General features: G+C 45.9%; 1 protein-coding gene across 2 annotated transcripts; it reads left to right on the plus strand.

The window, feature by feature from the left end:
• The first annotated feature begins 1,676 nt into the window (after positions 1-1,676).
• On the plus strand, positions 1,677-14,525 carry znf281b (zinc finger protein 281b). Of its 2 annotated transcripts, none has more exons than XM_063221526.1 (7): positions 1,677-1,830; positions 5,606-6,284; positions 6,868-6,984; positions 8,796-8,919; positions 9,522-9,605; positions 11,459-11,577; positions 12,617-14,525. In XM_063221526.1, the coding sequence occupies exons 2-7, from the start codon at positions 5,796-5,798 to the stop codon at positions 14,420-14,422; spliced, it is 2,739 nt and encodes a 912-aa protein (XP_063077596.1). In that variant the 5' UTR covers positions 1,677-1,830; positions 5,606-5,795; the 3' UTR covers positions 14,423-14,525. The 2 variants fall into 2 exon arrangements, with proteins under 2 accessions (XP_063077596.1, XP_063077597.1); XM_063221527.1 differs by having other exon boundaries at positions 6,871-6,984.
• Positions 14,526-15,354: the final 829 nt, after the last annotated feature.

The raw sequence follows: 15,354 nt of genomic DNA on the forward strand, positions 1-15,354 counted from the left end.
GATACTTTACCATGATGCAACACAAATATTTCTGAGGTCCAGAGGCGATTCCTCATTGAGTACAAGGGAGGCGCCGCCTCCTGTCCAAAATCACGAGAATAGTATGTAAACTAATGCTTTACACGACTTAATAACATTGCTATTTCAGACCCAGCTCCATATAAAATGCATGTGCTCAATTTAGAGATTTAACCAATCTGTAATAAGATCCCGAGGCTCGCACGAGTTTTTTTCTCCGCTCATGACAACGCAAGCGAGTCGAGTCTCAATGGACTTCAATGGCATGTGGAATTGTACGCATTTTCAATGGCAAAATGCTAAACGGTCATTGGCTATTGCCGTGAACATTTTTTTGATTTTGAGACTGAGCCTCACTGGGAGTGAATGGAGAAGAGAGAGCGGGGGGGAGGGACCGGAGACTGAGGCTCCGACTTGTGATTGGGTGAACCCCGTGTCAGTAGGCTACAGTAGTTGAAAAGCGGATATGTTATTTAATTTGACTGAGAAGAAGTTTCGTCGTGGTAACCAGTGAGGAAGCTATTCATTGCGGTGAACTCCAGTTTTGTGTACATATTCTTGTAAACCTAGTGTTGCGAATAAAGTCTTAATAGTGGCAAGTCCTTATCCTTTTTAATCTCCCAATTCAAAAGTTGAGGTTGCCTACTTTTTATTAGAGCTAGCTTGCAAGAAAGCTAGAGAGCTATGCAAAATGCCAAGCATTGTGGATTAAATTCTGGCGAATTCCAGTCGTCCTTATGAGGAGAAAATTAATATCAAGGAGCAGAGCAGAGCACTGCCTAATATTGACTTGGTGAAAAAGGTAGGGAAGAACAACCGTTTCTTTTGAGCTTTCGTGGTGTCTGATCAACTGGTTAACTGTCAAGTCCCGTTTCCTACTGTGTATTGCAGTATTGGCAATGTCTGGTAGCCTAAATAATTAAAGATTTTGCGACCTCTAGTGGTAAGTTAAGCCGTGCACCAAGTAATGAACAACGAAGGCAAACTCAATCACATCATTATGTGGCGGAGGTAGGCCTAATGATGATAATAATAATTTAAAAAAAAAAATCCCTATTTGAATAGGCTACAAGGGGGATAATGATTAATGATTAGCAAATTTGTTTCAACAAGAGTCATTTAGTGTGTGAGGCCATATGTGGCTCAGGACCAATGTAAGATGTGTGTCAAAATTGACACCCCCCCCCCCTTTTTTTTTTTGCGTTCTGGACATATTGTAATTGAACAGCCTCCCCTGTTTGACAGACTACCAGCCGCCACTGCTGAGGTCATTTGAGTTGGTCAGGCAACATCAGTGAAAGATTTGGGGCAGTATTTATTTTATAGGCCTGTAGTAGAAAAATAATGGAGTAAAATATTTTATAATTACATTCTTATTTTATGTAGTTTTTATACCCCATCTATAGGCCTATTGTATATTCTTTGGGTCCAAAGGAGCTCTTATATGCTGTAGCATACTTTGACTGGACAATTTAAGTTGTAAATGGCTAGAATTTAGAATGTCGACCTCTGATGTCAAGTTACAAGCGCAACGGGGCAATGACGGCAATTAGTCTTGACTTTGCCACTGACTTTGAATGAGCAAACGAGATAGAGAGCCCCCTGGTGTTGGGTTAGCGTTGCTCCGCTAGAGCTCTACAGCAGTTGTCTGTCTCCTCTCACGACCCGTCCGCCAGACCCATAATTCCCCGCGCCCAGACAAGATGGAAGAGAACAGCAGCCGCAGGAGAACAATGTTTTGGCAGTAAAAACTCAAAGGCACGATTACGGGGGGAAACTAAACGCTACAGAGTCGGTTGCGGTCATGTATTGGTGAGTGTGGCTGAACGTTACCTTTTATTCCAATTTAAACACGTATACGTATCGAATATCGTTGGATGTAAACTGCAAAATCAGATCACAGTCGCTCAAGCGAGTGATGCATTCAATGCCAAGCATCATTGTTTCGGTGTGTTGCATGGGCCATTTAATGCGGGGTTTCATATTGTATCAATGTTGCGAGGTAAGTCCACCTGAAATAACTGTTTATTTCCCTTATTTCAATACCTGCTATTTCTATTTTATGTGCGTCTATGGGAACTTTGAGGAATGCGTTACTAATATGTAGTCGTTGGAAATAGAAAGCTATAATTAGAGTTATTGCTAGCAAGCAAAGGTCTTTAGCAGCCACCGATTTGCTATTGCTAGCCAGTTAGCTGGCGAGGCTACGCATTTCTTTATCCACGAGAATGCATGTTGGCTAGCATGTTAGCCAGCCTTCTTTGAAAGGGGGTCTGCTGGATTGCAGGCATTAATAATTCAGTGTTTTGTTGAATCCCATGCTTTCTCTAAATTCCAGTGGTCTTTGTCAAAAGAAGACCATATCAACGGGTTTCAGACGATAAAATATGACGGGCAGCCTAATGTAATATATTGTATGCGTGCTAACCATGTTGTAACAAGTCATTGCTTTGATGGGGTGAATCACTTCGCCACACTAGCAATTTCTTGTGTGGAATTCTGCAACAAATGTAGCTTCTCTCGAGCTCTATATCAGAATACAATGTAGCGGTGCAAAGCTACCCTAAGGGATTGTGTGGTAGCAGTGTTTTTTGATATTAATAATAACCCAACATGATGAAATTAGAACAACTGGGTAGCTGGCTATTTTAGCTCCCTTGAATGGGGTAGCTGCTAGTTAGCCATGGTGATCACAATAGTCAATGTCGACTAACCAAATGGTCCTTTGGCTGGACAATAAAACTGGCCAATTCACACCTCCGAGCAAGATTTCGAAAACTTCACTCGGTCTGATTGCTTTTGACGTATGGCCACCACTTCCATGCCATGTGGTGAATCGCTTTATCTTGAAGTGTAACACTAGGATGGTTTCAAATGTGCAGGGCTGACTCAAGTTATCAATATGCGTAGTGCACTTGTCCCCAGAGAACCTAGAATATTGCATTCCATTTTCACGGACTGCGTCTGTCTTTGTGTTCACTTTGGCCGCCTGTTTATGATTATTTTAGGATTTGGTTCTAGTGTTTTTTCTCTGAATTTCTGACTATTTGGTGTTTTTGACGATGGTGTTTACTGTTTGTGTCAATGATTTATTACATAGCAAGCTGGTTATTATCCCAATAATCCTTCGTTCGTTGCGTAGTATTGGTGTAATCAGCTCCTAATGTGTGTTGGGTTTGAGTGTTGGGGAATTAAGACAATCACCAAAACATGACCGCACATGTTATGGGGTGAAAGAGGGGTTTGTTTATGTTTTTCACCTGAATATAGGTCAATCACTGCGCGTATATTTGTGTTGTTTTCTTTATATTCAATACCTGTTTCAACCTGACCTTCATTTTACAGATGAAATACCATGTAGAAGATGTTTCAACATATTTTTCTTTAAATTAAAAATATAGTATTATGTTTGCTGATGGCAAAAGTCCATGTATAACTGCATTTTTACACTAGAACGTGTTGTCAGGGTTGAGTGCAGAAAGCCTGTATGGTGCCCATCAAATCTCAATCTCTCTCTCTCTCTCTCTCTCTCTCTCTCCGTGGTTCAGTTCTTACCTGACCCTAACACTAGTGCTTCATGACTTGATTTCCTGCAGTCAGGAGGTTAAACCCTTACTGTCTAACTAGCTTACACGGCCCCTAATCCCAACTGACCTACACAGACTTACACACACACTACGCATTGGACTACACAAGGCCATGGTTTTGACATGATTTGTGATGGCGTCTTTGACTGACACACACACACACACACACACACACACACACACACACACACACACACACACACACACACACACACACGCTGGAAGTGACTGCCATATGACTCATCCAGCCTCCCATCGTGGTCATGCCGGCCCCACGCAGAGATTGGGCCGGTGTGTAATTTGTGTGAGGCAGAGGCAGCCAACACATATGGCCCCACATGTTACTTTTGAAGTGATAATTTGCCCCAAAACAATCCCATGGCTATTGCAAAGCATTGTGAATATAGGCCACATTGGCTAAAACAACATTTGTGACCCTTTTGTTTGTTTAGCAATTCATTCTTATTAGCATATCCTGGAAATGGGCTTTTGTTGCTGTAAAGGCCCATTTTACCAGGTTGCCTGTTAATTATTTAATTGTAAAATACCAGACCTGAATTGCTGTAATTTAATATAGGAGTGTAGTCTACTATTAATGGGGTAGATAGATTGATTTTGCTGTCCTCAGGCTAAAAGGAATAGTCGTTTTAATAGACGTGCTATAAACAGGCCATCACGTCTGGGCGATCACATGACTTAAGCATGTTTTGCACTCGCTTAAAAAAGAGGAGAAAATCAATGTCCCTCCCCTTTGGTCCCAATGTATAGTAATCCGGCTGAGTGAAGCCAGAAATCCAATCAAGCAATTAATGGTAAAGCGGAATAAAGAGCCAAGCAACACCATATATTTCTGTCCAAGTGTCTTGCTCAAGTCCGGTGTGAGGATTCCAGGTCCTCCTCACGGTAAAAGTAAAAAATTGGGTCGTGGGCCCTGCCGTGGCCAACCGGTAGGGCACTCGTCTGCCATGCGGCCGACCGGGCTTCGATTCCCGGCCCGGGTCATTTGCCGACCCCTCCCAGTCTCTCTCTCCATTGTCTTCCTGTCCACCTCTCAAACTGTCCTATCATTAATAAAGTCGTAAAAGACGAGAAAAAAAAGGGTCGTGATCTGTTAAGGCGTCGACTCATCATCCTGAGAACAATCAAACATGGATACGTTTAATGTAACTTTTTTTTATTGCTCACCAAGTGTCTCACTCAATTCAGGCGTCAGGACGATCCTCTTAACATGTCTTGTGGAAATTGGGGCAAGATCTGGTGTCAATTCCTCATCATCCTGACAATACGCAATGAAACATATCTAAATAAATTGATGCAACTTTTATTTTATGCCCTCAAAGGGGGAGTTGGTTAACTGGGCCACGCAGTGCCTCATCTCAGTAATTATTTATTTCCTCTTTATTTTGAGAGGGTGTGGGGGGTTTGGATTGTGTTGAATGCATGGGAGGGGACAGGAGGGAAGGCGCTTTGAGCTGCGTGTACACGTGCAGATCTGTGACTGCTATTTTGAGAGCCCATGATGGGCAACAGGGCTGCCCCGTCAGCGCCCAGAGCAGGGCACTGTTTCAGAACTCTCGCTCTCTCTCTCCAGCTCTCCCTCTTTAGCGCTCTCTCTCTCTCTCTCTCTCTCTCTCTCTCTCTCTCTCTCTCTCTCTCTCTCTCTCTCTCTCTCTCGCTCGTATTAAATAGACCATAAGCTTACAATGCAGAGCTAGCGGCAGGTATGTCTGAGAATAGGGCTCATGTTATTTTCTGTCTGCCCTATTCTCCTCGTCTGCAACAATAAATATAACAGACGAAAAAGTTCAATCTACCTCTTATTGTCAGCAATTACAGAATTCAGTCCAGTCACCATTGCACTATTGCAGCACGATTTGCATGTTACAATTGCATAACTTGGTCTGCATGTTACAATTGCATAACTTGATCTGTGTGTTCTCAATTAATCGTTGTATTCTAATGCTCCTGCTCTTCTCTCTCCCTCTTGTCTCTCTTTGCAGGATATCCCCCTTGTAGTGTATTGTCTCCCTTCCCTCCATTCACCCCCCTCTCCTCTCCTCTCTCTGTTTTTCTCTTGAATGAACGAGCAACCACCTGCTCCAGCATCACGCCAGCACCACCTGTAACACTCTCACCTCCTCCTCCTCCTCCTCCTCCTCCTCCTCCTCCTCCTCCGCGTTTGCCGCAGCCATGAGCCTGATTCAGGACAAGCTCGGTAACGAGTTCCTGCGGGGCGGCAATGGGGGCATGGACCCCAACTTTGCCCCCGCCAGCATGCTGATGTTCAGCCACCTGCCGCCCGTCACCAGCTTCACCCGGCTGGCGCCGCCGCAGTCCGTCATGGCCGACCTGCCGCAGGACATGATCCTGAAGAAGGAGAGGCCGGACTCGCCTGACCACCTGGGCATGGGCGCCGGGGGCTTCCTCCACGGCATGGGCATCAAGCAGGAGAAGCTGAGCGAGCTCGATTATCGCCTGCCGCTCTACGGCATGCCACCCACCACGACGTCCAGTGGCACCGTGGGCGGGCACCATATGAACAACGTGGTGCCTGTGACGGTGGGGCAGGGAATGGGTGGAGTTGGTGTTGGTGGGAAGGGACCGGGCAGCATGGACATGCTGGACATGTCGCTAGGCAACCACCAGAGCATGCTCCTGCACGACCCCGGCCTGAGCAACGTAAGTCACCACAGACAGTTTTTGCTTCCTGAAAGTAGTTTTTCCGCCTCCTCCATAATTTTTTTATTCAGCTTAAAAGGAAGGTTGATGGATGTGCATCAACACCTTCTAACTATGAATAGCCTCTTTAAAAGTGTTCAACGCATACCCGCGCACACACATTTTTCGGGATTGAAATTACTATTAACTGTTATATTACTGTGTGACTGGAAAATGTAATCCATTGTTGCCTGTGTCTGCTAAGAGTTCACATGTTGGCAGAAGTCTGCTACGCACAAACTCCCGTGAAAGTATTTCTTGCTGTATTTAGACCGACCAGAACAGTGCTGGTGCCTGTCCCACACCGGTCACACTTGGAACCAAGATGCTTACCCACAACAACCTCCGTTTTACACTGATTTGTATAGAGAAAAAAATAGATTTTTCGATTTCTGTTCCCAAACGCTCAGATTTTCAGTGTGAACCTGTCAGCAAGTTCGAGATCAGGTACAGGAACCAGCATTGATGTCTGTCAGCTTGAACATGCATGTTTTCATGTGTGTTTGTGCCCGATGTGATGCGTGTGTCTCTCTGCCCTTGTCAGCAGTTCTCCTCCGGCCGATTGGGTAAGGAGCCCAAGGAGGGTGGATCGGGACGCCGCAAGAAGGCCAACGGAGAGGGGCACGAGGGCAAGCGCAGGAAACGCGGAGACGCCGCCAAGGTACATGCACATTCACACAAGAAAGCTCTCCCTGGAAGACACAAAACGTTTTCAATCTACAAAAGGAAGTCTAGGAGCCGGTTTCACCAACTGGCCCTCTGACCATTCCTAACAACATATCGGTCGTAACTCAACGTTCTAAGTCCAACTAGAATCTAGACGTACTAGATCGTTACGCCCATTGCAATAGCAGGACTTGAGCGTTCTTGTAGCTAAGACTGGGCATACAATGTATAAGAGTATAAATAAAATAAATGTATATCAGAGTATAAATGTTAAGACCAATCCCAATTTCTGTAGTACAACGACACCCTCAAAAATGGCCCAGTCATACAGTGAGATGGTCAGATCAGAAATAGTTTTAGCGCATTTTAGATGAAGCAGCTTTAATGTCATGGCCCAATTGGCTATTTATCCTGTATTTATACTGGAAAAGAAAATCTTCTGCTATCCAGCCATTATTTGCATTTTCCGCAAAAGTAGCCTAATGTTGTAAGACAAGACATGGGTCAGTTAAGTTCGTTATTACCCATGTGAGTCAAGCCGTGAGACCAAAGCACTGAATGATTGACAGGTGTACAGTTGTTGTTTCATTCTGATATTAAAATCTAACATGGACATGCATCACTACGACTGCGTAGTTAAGACCAGTGGTAAGTTCTGCTGGTGCAGCAGACCTAACGCCTGTCCTAAATATTGCTCTTAACAAAAAACACTCGAAGACTATTTGGTGCTCTAGTTGCCTACAGCAAAGCTCTTGACTTGACGGTGGTTGAATGGCACATGGAAACGTGGGCAGTACACACACGCACACACTCACACACTCACATATGTGCGCGCACGCACACACACACATACGCGCGCACGTATGCACACATATGGTGAGGAAAGTGGACTCTCTCGAGTGTTTTTCATAGCAGAAATTCCCTTTTTTCCATTCACACACGCACAAGCATTTGCAGGCACAATGTGTTAGACCAGTGCTTATTCTTTTGTTGCATCACACATGTGCACAGTTCTCACACCATCTGTCCTTGAGGCGAAGCACCATTCTATCTTAAAGGGTCGTTATCATTGCTTGTCCTTGCCCAATACTCTTCTTAATTGGTTGCCCTGAATAGTGAGGGACCGTTGCCACGAGCAACCAGTTGTTGTTGGAAGTAAATGCACTACATAACCAATGTCAACAGGCATTCATCGCTGTGAAAAACATTTGTTTTTTTTGTTGTTGGTTGGGTTGGAATTTCTGCTTTATCGGATGTGGCTTTAAATAATGTGGTGTTCAAAGCAGGGCTTAAAGGATAACTTCTGCCAATTTCGACATGCAGTTGTAATGCTCACAATACCATTTTCTTCAGCTTTTTCCGAGATCCTGGTCATTGTAATGGGGACAGTTTGTTTACATTTTTTTTTTTTAAAACATCTTGATTTATTCCCAATAAAATCCAAAAGGTTATGCAACATCAGCAGACAACTAGCAAACAGCGATACATTTTGGGATAATATTTTGAGTAGGTCTATGTCAAGAAGGTTTTTAATGTAAGCAAAAAAAGTCCCATTAGAATAGCTCAGACCTCGGAAAGCCGAAAATGCAGTTTCACTGGGTACTGACAAGTCAAGGGTAGCATGAGCGATACAACAGTATATTGAATTTGTCAGAAGTTCCCTTTTTAAGTAAGGAACAACATCCATATGTATGAAATCATTTTGACTTTGAATGAGATCATTTTGACTTATTCTCCCGCTTACCGTGACACTTTATGAAGTCAATATGGTCTTTTTCTTTGTGTGTGTGTGTGTGTGTACTGTAGGCACTGATGCTGGATGGGGAGGATGGGCCTCTGTCCCCCAACTCGAAGCCGCACATCTGTGAGCACTGCAACGCAGCTTTCCGCAGCTCCTACCACCTGCGCCGACACGTCCTCATACACACAGGTGAGACGCGCTCTCTGCTGATCTCTCGAAAGCACACACACACACACACACACACACACACACACACACACACACACACACACACACACACACGGCTCCTACCATGTTCTCATGCACACAGGTGAGATGCGCTCTCTACACACACACACACACACACACACACACACACACACACACACACACACACACACACACACACACACACACACAGAGCTCCTACCAGTTGCTCAGACATGCTCATACATATAGGTGAGACGCGCTCTCTGCTGAAAACACACACACCGAAATGCCTCATACCTTCCCTTTACTAGAAATATTTCGGTGTCCTACACTCCTCTGTGAACTGCCACTTAGTGGAATCAACTCCAGTGTGGGGATTTGCTTTAAATATTTTCTTTATTATCATTACTTCCCAGTGTTCTCTGAGAGCAAGCACTTTATTTGACTTGTATGTTTGATTGCTATTTGCATGTAATTTAATGTGGTGTTTGTGGTGCTTGTGTTATTTCTATGTAATTTAATGTGTGTCTTGTGGTGCTTGTGTTATTTCTGTGTAATTTAACGTGTGTCTTGTGTTGCTTGTGTTATTTCTGATGGGCCAGGGGAGAGGCCCTTCAGGTGCAGCCAGTGCAACATGAGCTTCATCCAGAAGTACCTGCTGCAAAGACACGAGAAGATACACAGTGGTGAGTAGCACACACACACACACACACACACACACACACACACACACACACACACACACACACACACACACACACACACACACACACACACACACACACACACACACACACACACACACACACACACACACACACACACACACAGACCTACTGAGAAGAGAAGATGCATAGTGGTGAGCAGGGCTCTACATTAAGACTGGCCAAATGCTGGTAAAACTTAAGTTTAGCTGGTAGAAAAGAAAACCTACTAGCCACTTTGACCCATTAGTGAGTGTGTTTTGGGCTAATAAAATGAATATCTACATCTAATCTCGTGTTTAGTAACCAACATTTGTGTGCGCACACACATACACAGTAGTGACTAACAAACACGCACAACAGTGTGTGCCATGCACGGGTGCGTTAAGGTAGGGCTGCACAATTAATAGAAAATAATGGAACATCGTGATGAAATCGAAGTCGTGATTTCAATCGTGATTTAATCGCGCAATAGTGACCTACCTTTGAGAGCGTCCTTGAAGCCAGAACATACTAACAGGCTGGTGTGTCTGTCCATAAATCAGTCCACCTAAGTTTCATGCCTTTATTCCCTTTTCATAATTATTACAATTCATTTTATTTTGCTCATTCCGTATATAGTTCATTCTTGGTTATATTTCATCTTGTTATAATTTTCAAAACAATCAATAATCGTGATTAATAATCGTGATTACGATTTTGACCAAAATAATCGTGATTATGATTTTTTTCCACAATCGTGCAGCCCTACATGAAGGGTACACTTGCTAACACACACACACACAGATTCACTTTATCATGAATGATATGAACAAACACGTGTAAAGATTTACAGTGCAATTTCACACCTTGGACTCTGGAAGTTGTTAACCACCTTAGCAATTTCCTAGGGCCTGAGCCAATTCACACCTTGACCTTCACCTCTGGTGGTGTGAAACGAGGTTGGCCTACTAGTCCACTCTCCAGGGATATATACACCTTACCTCTCCCTCACCAGATTTGGAACTAGGGGTGGGCAATATGGCAAAACAAAATCTTGATTTCTATTTTTTTTTTTTTACAATCTTCCATTGAAAAACTCTTCCACTTGAAAAAAACTGGCATTTTTGAGCTATAAACCTTTCTGAACAGGTTTTAATGAATATACTTCTGATTTTCCTTTAAAATGTATACGCACTGATGACACTGATAGATTGCACAATTGGACTACAATGAAATAAAGAATAACAGTGAAGACAACAGCACTAAGTTTGTGAACATCACTCTGATACGGATCAAGTAAACATCCTCATTGCCAGGCAATCTGTATGGTTTATGCACTTTGGCAGATTCTCAACGATCTTCTACGAATCTATGTGATTTCACGATTCATGATTTAATTTTGCCATATCGCACACCCCTATTTGGAACTGGAAAATGCTCTGCATGGAAGATCTATCAGATCTATCTATCAAAAAAAGAAGTACCATCGCCAACGTCACTCCTGACTGTGGTTGAATGCCACATATGGAAATGTGGGCAGTACACACACAGTCGCACACACCAAGAGAATTGTCACAGTGCTGACTGCCTTCTACACAGAAATACACACGTTCAAACATTGCAATGTCATGGGGGGTAAGGCTGTGACACATTTAGGGATATCCATGACGGAAAAGACCTTATTATAGTAAAGCATACTCTAGTATACTTTTACCAAAGTGGGCCCGGGGCTATTTTAGCACAATATGCTATTTAGAGAGTCGCTGGTCTGGGATGCGCTGACGCGTGTGCGTGTATCTGTGTGTGTGTGTGTGTGTGTGTGTCCGTGTGTGTCTCCGTGTGTGTCTGAGCAGGAGAGAAGCCGTTTAGCTGTGACCAGTGCAACATGCGGTTCATCCAGAAGTACCACATGGAGAGACACAAGAGGACTCACAGTGGAGAAAAGCCATACAAATGTGAAAACTGCCAACAGGTAACGCTGACCTGCTTCAAGCCATGCCCCAAAGTCATTCTATTTGACTGTCACCACCATTAATGTATAGTAATATGAGTTTGGGTATGTTAAGTACAGTTTTTTGGCCCATTCTGAGTTTGACACCTCTGTGTAGACTGCACTTCAATCATTGAGTTACACATTTGAGTCTTCTCTACGTCATCATACATTTTCATAAATGTATTTCATCTTTCCCTCAATTCGCATTCTGTTCCTGCATTAGCATTCTATTACAGGTATAGAATTTGGGGCAGCCATGGCCTAATGGTTAAGGAGAATGGGCTTTAGATCAGAGGGTTGCCGATTTGAATCCCACCATTTCACTCACTATCACTCCATGGCTGACGTGCCCTTGAGCAGGACACCTAACCCCACACTTCTCCAGGGACTGTAACCAATACCCTGTACTTAAAATAACTGTAAGCCGCTTTGGATAAAAGCGTCAGCATAGTGTAATCTAAGATAATTACCTGCACTCTTGCCTTCCTTTGCATAGATGGGGCTGGACAGTAACGTTTCACTCATCGGCCACTGTGACTAGTGGCGTTTAGCTGGTTGGCAGCATTGCCAGTCCTGAGTCCCGCATTACACCCCTGAGTTTATGTTTGCTATTATTTAATATATGCCAGCTCATATCAGACTGTGTGACATCAGCACCTTCAAAATGACTCTGAAAGGTGCTCTGTGTAAGATGGTGGCCAGAGTAGGTATTACAACTATGCTGATCATGGAAACTGCTGCCTATTGCTAGATTTCATCTTTGGATGAATATTTACTAAATAATAAACTTATATCGACTAATATGACCAAAGTATAGCACATTCTTCAGCTAAAAATGGCTATTTCTGGAAATTCAAAATGGCGGACCATGGTGAAGATCCCCCTTTTCATGTATGAAAAGTGACATTTTTCCAGTCATAATGAACACTTAGACTTTGATGATGGTATTTATTAATGTGCATTGTCCTAATCAAATAAATGAATGAATGAATTGCATTTTATTTTCCCCCACTTGCAGTATTTCTCACGCACCGACCGATTACTGAAGCACAAGCGCACCTGTGAAGAAGCCATAAAGAAGGGCCTGGACCCCAGCCTGCTGGAGCTGGGGGAGGACGAGCTGGCCCAGGGCAGCTACCTCCTGACTCAGGGATCCCCTGCCCCCCCTGCCCCCGCCACCGGGGGCCGCAAGAGGGGCAAGGGCAAAGGAGGCGACGGTGGCGAAGGAGCCCCACGCAGACGCAAGAAAGCCAATCCCTCGTCCTCGTCTTCGGCGTCTTCCTCCTTACACATGCCCCGAGGCCTGGGGTTACAAGACTACGGGGCGGCCGATCACCACCTGGCGTCGGGCTCCGGGGCCGGGGGGCAAGCCGGCGGCGCCTCGTCAGGCGGGGCCCATATGGGCCGCACCCCGAAGCTGTTGTTCAAGAAGGGCCGCAACAAGGGGCTGGATAAGACCCTGCTGGCTCTGGGAGCCGGGGGAGACGGGGCCGGGGGGTCGGGAGCGGGGCTGAAGATGGCTGGAGGTCAGGGAGGGAACGGGGGAATGGACGGCCTGGGTCTCATGCAGGACTCCGCGGGCACCAAGCAGTCGGGCAACAGCAGCAACTACGACGACGCCATGCAGTTCCTGAAGAAGCGACGCTACCTCCACGCAGCCAACAACAACAACAACAACTCAGGAGGTGGAAGTAACACTAGCGGCAATGGTGGAAATCAACCAGGAGACTACGGGCACCTGGCGCCGCCGCCTCCCCAGCAGAACGTCATCCAGACGGGGCTGCCCGGCGAGCCCACCCTGGCCCTCCTGGACACCTCGCCCTTAATCAGCGTGGACCTCAAGCACATGGACAAGTCGGGCATCCCCGACGAGGTGCTGCAGAGCCTGCTGGACCACTACAGCCACAAGCCCGACGCGCACCACCACCACTCCCACCTGCACTCCCACCACCACCCGCACCATCACCACCACGACCCCCACCATCATCACCACGACGACGTGACCTTCGACCTCTCGGGCAGCCACCACGTGGAGCTGCAGCCGGCCGAAGTGGTGGACGTCGGGGACGAGGACGTGGACACCTCGCCGGGCGGACACAAGACGGTGGTGATGAGCGAGTACTCCAAGTTCCTGCTGCAGACGCTGGAGCGGACCAGCCACAGCTCGGGCTTCACGCTGGGCCCCGCCGCGCCTTTCCCCAGCCTCCTGACCAGCAGCAGCCCCGGCCCCTCCCCGTCTCCCTCCACCTTCTCCACCTCCGACAAGCACGGCGGTGGCTACGGCGTCTCCACCTCTCCGCTGGACTGCGGCGCCTACTCGCAGCCCGTGGGCTCTCCGCTGGCGCCGGCCTCCTCGTCCTCCTCGTCTTCCTCTGCGGTGGGTGGTGGTGGATCGGGCGGGTACCACCTCAACAGCCTGGAGCCCACCACTCACCAGCAGCTCACTCCGTCTCAGGAGCTCACGGAGCAGCTGGAGAAGCACCAGCACTCGCCCCCCTTCCAGCTGACCGCCGACGAGCCCCAGAAGGACAGGAAGAACGGTTCCGGAGGAGGCTCGGACGGCGGCTCGGTCGCGGGTTCTAACGGGGGAGCCACCAACGGCAGCGGCAACAACGGGCCTGTTTACCCGGACCTGGCGCCGCTGGAGCCCTCCAAGGACGTGGAACTGCGCTCCACCTACCAGATCGAGAACTTCGCCCAGGCCTTCGGGCAGTTCAAGGCTGGCCGCGGCACGGAATTCTCAGGGTACTCCAGTCTGTTGGCAGACGTCGGCGAGCCCACTAGCTCAGGATCTAAAACTCCCACCAGCCAAAGCTTCAGGTAAACCAGGTGTGTGGAGGAGGGGGGGTGGTGTGGTGGTCCGAGGAGCGAGCTCCAGGCTGGGATGAGTATGGAGGGATGGGAGTGGGAGGCGGGATGTCCCAGTGGTCGGGTCGGTGGGGTGGTCTTCCAACCTCAGCATCAACATTGGAAACCTTAATCGACTCTCAAGCCTTCCCCAACTTCCCCTCGGGCTTCAACACTCACCACCCTCCTCCAAACCCCTTTTATACTACACAAAACAGACAGACTCTTAACACTGCCATTAAAATGTCAATGAGACTCTTCACCAGGGAAGGTCTGCAAGACCTCATGCAATTGTTTTCTTAAAAAAAAAAAAAATCAAAAACAAAAAACAAAACCAGAAAAGTACTCCTTTTTAATAATGTATTCAGTCCCTATGTCTTTATTTTATGGAGAAACAACAGTAGTGTAGTGTGTATGATGTTTGTTTTTCTTCTTTTTTTTAAAAAGAAAAAAATCTTAGATTTTACTTGTAGTTTTTTTCTTCCTTGAATTGAAATGTTTAGAGGGTAGCTATGGACTCGCTTGTGTTCCTAAAAAAAAAAGAAACCCTGTGTGTTTTAGCAATCACGATGCATTTGTAAAATAGTAATGATTATGATGATGATGAAGATGATTTACAGTGATATTGTGTCAGGGAATGGCCCAGTATTCAAAAGGCAAAAAACCCTATGTATTGTCTGTTACAATAATGAAAAGTATTACTCAGGAATCAAAGCAGCGAACTAAGAGGTTATTTTTTTATTTGTTAATATTTCTTTTTATTTCCTTTTTTTTCTTCTCCCGTTTAAAGGAATATTCCACCGTATCTGGAAAATGTGACCATTTCCCACCTGCACTCGGGTTAATTTTTTTTCAGGTTTTACCTTTCTCCTGTCGTTCCAGCCATTTTCTGACTCCAGTGGCGACTTG

Source organism: Engraulis encrasicolus, chromosome 17 (assembly GCF_034702125.1).
Source record: "Engraulis encrasicolus isolate BLACKSEA-1 chromosome 17, IST_EnEncr_1.0, whole genome shotgun sequence".
Classification (NCBI taxonomy): domain Eukaryota; kingdom Metazoa; phylum Chordata; class Actinopteri; order Clupeiformes; family Engraulidae; genus Engraulis; species Engraulis encrasicolus.